Genomic DNA, 5,642 nt, shown 5'->3' with positions numbered 1-5,642 from the left:
TCCTGCTGATTGTGCTATTAGAGAGAGTTCTGTCAGGGGAACACTTAGCAAAAGCTCCGATTTAAAAGAGCGATCTGGGGTCACTGCTAGGGCTACAATTTCTGAGAGCCTTGTTATTGAAAAGGTTTCTGCTTCTCCAGGCAGAGATGGAATCATCAACGTGGAACAGTCGGGGAATATTAAGGCTTGCATTTCATCTGGCGCTTGTAGTTCTACTCTATCAATAAGGGTGTTAGACAAAAAAGAAGGGGAAGATACCATTCCAATTTGCTTGGAATCACGTCCATGGGAACATGCTATGAACGACATTGTTGGCATGGGAAATACTTTCATTATGAAGGAAACAGAAATTATGTGTACAAGGGGATCCCAAATTCTTTGGTCTGATAGGATCTCTGGTAAAGTCACTGTTTTAGCTGGAAATGCCAACTTCTGGGCTGTTGGGTGTGAAGATGGATGCCTGCAGGTATGGCACAAAAGTCTATTTTTCTCTTTGGTTGAATTTGTTTTTGTTTTTCCCCCTTTTTTCTTCTTTTCGTTCTTTTGTTTAATGCTCACTCGTGACAGTTTTCATATTGGATTTATAACCATAAGTTCAAATATTAGTATTATTACTGGATATCTTATCCTTATTTGCACTTCACATGATTTAATTATTGAAAATTTAGATCACCATTCAGTTGTGATCTTAATAAGCGTTGGTTATTATTCATGCTGCACTTGAATGATTTGCTAGTGCGCTTTTAGCTGTCAAACTTCCTCTGTTGGGAATTCTTTTCTTGTTCCTTAGTTCAAAATTTACAGTACCACGCCCAAGTCATACTTTTTTATTATGAACTGATGGTAAGCAAATAAATGCAAATTTGACTAGTTAGATTTGAGACCTGCGCCACCTGGCATTGTGTTCTTATCCTTGCTTCCTCCCCTGTAATGAAAATGTTACGCAAATTAGCGTATTCGCGGTGGTGTGGTTTGCTACTGTAGATTAGTTCTATGTTCTTGGTTAGATGTTCTGATTGTGGTGCTTGGTCATTACAACTATCATCGAGTTTTGAAATGGTATACAAATTGGCGTATTCAGGGTGGTGGGGTTTGCTACTGTTGATTAGTTCTATATTCTTGGTTAGATGTTCTGATTCTGATGCTTGGTCGTTAAAAGTATCATCGAGTTTTGAAATGTATGGAATTCCTTTAAATTAAATGGAATCTTAACTCGAGAATTAAGTTATTTGGAATTACTGAGCTTTCATTTGTCTGAGAAATGCAATTCATTTTCTTTCTTGTTTTTTGGTTTATTTGAGGCAATCTCTATACATAATTGATGATATGCCTCTGCCAGCTTAAGACAACTTTTCTGAGCTTCTTTCACTGCTGCCTAATGGTGATAATGATATTTGGTATTCTTTTGATACACCAAATGTATATCTGTATCAAGTTTAGGGTCTCCTAAGAACGCAAATGAATTCTATAGTTAGGTCCTCAGTTGCCAGGGTTTTCATAAGCATTCTGTTGTATTATGATTGTAATGAATTTTTTGTAGCCACAAATAATTATGCATCAATTGGTTCGAAATTATATCCTGTATATTTTTTTTTCCTCTCACTTTGAGAAGGTTTACACAAAGTGTGGGAGACGTGCTATGCCAACCATGATGATGGGGTCTGCAGCAACATTTATAGACTGCGATGAATGCTGGAAGTTGCTATTGGTCACAAGAAAAGGATCCTTGTATTTGTGGGATCTGCTCAACCGAAACTGCCTTCTTCATGATTCGCTGGCGTCTTTGCTTGCAGCTAATTCGAATTTGTCTGCAAAAGATGCAGGTACCATATAATTGTGAGACATTATTATTATTATTGAAAACTGTAACACTAAGACTTATGGTGAAGCTTAAGAATATTTAGGTTTTAGTTATTTGTTTATTTATTACATTGGATGCAAATCAATGATTTCAGCATGCAAGGTTTTCATGTGTTTCTTACTGACCACTTTTGTTGTTTATATTAATCACACTTTCAGGGTCAATCAAAGTTATATCAGCAAAGCTGTCAAGGTCAGGATCACCTCTTGTTGTTCTTGCCACTCGCCATGCCTTCCTTTTTGACATGAACCTAATGTGTTGGCTGAGGGTTGCGGATGATTGTTTCCCTGCATCTAATTTTGCAAGCTCGTGGAATCTTGGTTCAATTCAGAGTGGTGAGCTGGCTGCCTTGCAGGTTGATGTTAGGAAATATTTGGCTAGAAAGCCAGGTTGGAGCAGGTTTGTATTTAACAAGCGTATCCCTTTTCAGAAAGTATTGTGTTGATATCATAATCCTAGTCATACATTTTTCTGATTCACCGTTAAGATGAAAATCTGATTTGGTCCATTGTTAAGATATGGAGGCCACTTTTTTATGTATTCTTGAACTAGTCTTTTGCTGTGCATAATATATGAGGTCCTCACTGCAATTTTTCTCTCTCTGAATTGACCCGTGGTTACATGTTTCTACAGGGTTACTGATGATGGAGTGCAGACACGAGCTCATTTGGAAGCTCAGTTGGCTTCTGCACTGGCTTTGAAGTCTCCTAACGAATATCGCCAATGTCTCCTGTCATACATTCGCTTTCTTGCAAGGTGTTTGTTGAATTTTAATTCAAGTGCTGCTTTTCTGTTTCATATACATTTCTTTTCTTGTTTATTGTTGCTAGTAAGTTTTTTTAGCTTTTCTGTTAGGAACCTAGTTATCACAGCTCAATTTTCACACAGAACAACAAGAATAGAAGGCAATCAGAGTGGTTTTGTTGATCATCACCAACACTAGCTCATAGAATTTACAACCAAACTAAGGAAAATGTAAAGAAAGCTTAGGATAGATTGGAGTATTCGAGGACTCCGGAGAACTCCTAACTTTGACGGTATTCAAGAGACAACCAGCTCTCCTTAATATGAGTCTCCCAAAACTCTCAAAATCACAGCCTACTCCTAGTGAGCTACTAAGCCCTTTATTTATACTAATTCCTACTAACTCTACCAGCCCACTAACCAAACAAGTTCCCAAGTCATTAACAGATCCGAACATTTTCAGTCTAGTATCCATTAAGAGGTAGTTTTGTACCTGTCTATTCATTTTGCAGTCCACGTTAGAAGTTCCTGAAGGATAGCCTTTAGCCTTTTACCCTTAGTCTTCTAGGAAAAAGCCGTTTTCAGATTTAAACTTCAAGTTCTTTAGTAACAAACATGTTTGATACACTCATGCTTGGTATGCTAAGTAATATTCTGATATGAGATTTGATACAATTCTATTCTGGTCTCAATCCCTATATTCTTGAACAACTTAGTATTCTGCTGAAAATAGCCAAAAGGTTTCCATCTGAATTGAGTTTCCTTTATCTACTGCTATTCTCAAGTACTTCACGTTCATTTCAGAGAAGCTGATGAGTCTCGTTTACGAGAAGTTTGTGAGAGTTTTCTTGGACCTCCAACTGGGATGGCTGAAGATACCTCTTCAGATACAAAGAACTTGGCTTGGGATCCTGTTGTGCTTGTGAGTTTTCTTATGCAAAATTTAGTCTCATTTTTTCGATTGATAGTTGAGCTCTTGAAAAGAAACAAAACTTCGTTATAAAACTCATGAGATATAAAGAACTCCAAACAGGAGGACGTGGATTCCACTAACCATTTATTTTGATATGTGGGACTTTGTATTGTTATTGGGAGAATATAGAGTTGGTAATTGGTTAGCAAATCTTCATCCTCCAAAAAACATCTATCATATCATCCTTCATTTGTGATGATTGACATGAATCTTGAGCGGTTTTTATCCACAGAAGCTGATTTAACATGTGCATGAGAAAAGAATAATAATAAATGATAATTCACAATGACTGGGTACTTTCTATTAGCAAAGTTGTGTAAATTGTGGCAAACCTTGAAACTTGCCTTGTCTAAATGCTCCTTTACTTTCTAGCTACTTCTTTTCTCTTCCTGTTTGGTGGGCTCTAAATTGAAATTGTGTTTTCACCTTGCTTCACTTGAACCATGACTCAAGGGCAGTGTATGAGAGAGTCATTCCCTCAAACTGTTCCGCCCCTTTTCTCTCCAAATGTTTTTACACAAAGGTTGTTTGTTTGTTTGTTTTGTTTTGTTTTTCTTTCTTTTTTTTTGGTTTTTTTAATGGACATTTTTCATCTTTCTCACATTCTACTAAAATGTGCCCTCCCTGGCCGTGTTCAATTAAAATTAAATAGTCTCTGCTGGGTTGGTTTAGTTTTTCTCCCCTTCTTTTTGCTCCAACTTCACTCCTAATTGACTGATCAATGGATAATCAGTATTCCGTCCTTAACCCTTTTTATCATGGCAGGAAATAAAAGTAGCTTCTTACTGCCTTCCTGGAGGCTAGTATTTTGGTTGTTGAGTTTCTCATACTAATATATATTGTATAGTTCTGAAATTGGTGCACATATTCCCGATACATGCAATCAAACTTTTACCAGTTCCAGAGTTATTTGAATGCTGAGGAAATTGTGTGTTGTTCTCCGCAGGGAATGAGGAAACACAAACTCTTAAGGGAAGATATTCTTCCGGCTATGGCAACTAATAGAAAGGTCCAGCGATTGCTGAATGAATTTATGGATCTCCTTTCTGAATATGAAAGTGTGGAAGCAAATATAGAGCAAAAGACTCAGATTGCTTCGACATGTCCGTTGCTAGCAGATAGAGTAGAATCTGTTCCGTCGGCAACTGATCAAGGGGATACTGTCCCCGCTTCAACGGATGGAGTGGAAATTGTTCCCGCAGAAACAGATCATAAGTATGACGAACCTTTAGCGACAGATCAAGCAAATTCTGCTCCACCAAAAACAGATCGAGTTGATTTAAATACGCCACCAACAGACGACATGAATCTTTCGCCAGAACCAAGAGATGCAGACTCTTGAACTCTGCTGCAAGGCTTCATCTAACAAACGGGGCACCCAAATAGTGGAAAGAAAGTGGATGTTGGTATAACTAGGTATGAAATACTTGCTTGTGAGAACCGGTATTGTGCGAAGTTGTCTCTGTTATGCATCTTCTCCCCATTGCTCGACTAAGGTTTCGTCCAACTGGAAAAGCTAACTCACATTCGATGAATAATCGGGTGTATTCACTCTTGAGCTCTTGTCAGAGTCGCGGTTGTTTACGTGACAGAAAAATCTCTCCTTCGATGCAGTGGAGAGATTCAAATGCCTTAGCATGTTAGTTTTGTTTAGCTCAGCGGATATTGTTGCTCATACAATGTTGAGCATCCAACTTGATTTAGGTTGCCTCTCCAAAATCCATCTTAACGAAATAGGTTAGGTTTTAGATTCAAGTTTGCTTGATTTGGAGATACCTAGATGACTGGTCCTGCAATGTATAATTAATGTTCATAATTTCTCTCAATATATATATATATATATACATATATGTATATGTATATATTCACTATTTCTCATCTTTTAGATTACAATTTACAGTTCTAGTTTCAAGTTTCCGATGTTCGGCAAAGGCGTTTTGTTATGCGCATTCAGGCTAGAGTAGGCAGCATTTGGCATATAAGATGTATACTTTTGTTAATAATTTCGGGCTTTTAACAGCATTGGCGCTACAAAGAAAAGAGTATATTAGTTAGTTAAAAGAA

At 37.5% G+C, this 5,642-nt stretch overlaps 1 protein-coding gene across 1 annotated transcript in view; it reads left to right on the top strand.

Annotated features, from left to right (window-relative positions):
* LOC21384393 (protein HIRA) overlaps window positions 1-5,434 on the top strand; it is a 9,874-nt gene extending 4,440 nt beyond the window's left edge. Inside the window, 6 exon segments of the mRNA XM_024166944.1 lie at window positions 1-466; window positions 1,613-1,823; window positions 2,020-2,260; window positions 2,495-2,617; window positions 3,410-3,527; window positions 4,525-5,434. The exon segment at window positions 1-466 is cut by the window's left edge and continues 58 nt beyond it. Of these exon segments, the coding sequence (XP_024022712.1) occupies window positions 1-466; window positions 1,613-1,823; window positions 2,020-2,260; window positions 2,495-2,617; window positions 3,410-3,527; window positions 4,525-4,920 (1,555 nt within the window). The 3' untranslated portion in view covers window positions 4,921-5,434.
* The last annotated feature ends 208 nt before the right edge of the window (window positions 5,435-5,642 follow it).

The sequence above is a fragment of the Morus notabilis genome, unplaced genomic scaffold, assembly GCF_000414095.1.
Source record: "Morus notabilis unplaced genomic scaffold, ASM41409v2 Scaffold9332, whole genome shotgun sequence".
In the NCBI taxonomy this organism is placed as follows: Eukaryota; Viridiplantae; Streptophyta; class Magnoliopsida; order Rosales; family Moraceae; genus Morus; species Morus notabilis.
This window is presented reverse-complemented; position numbering and strand designations above follow the sequence as displayed.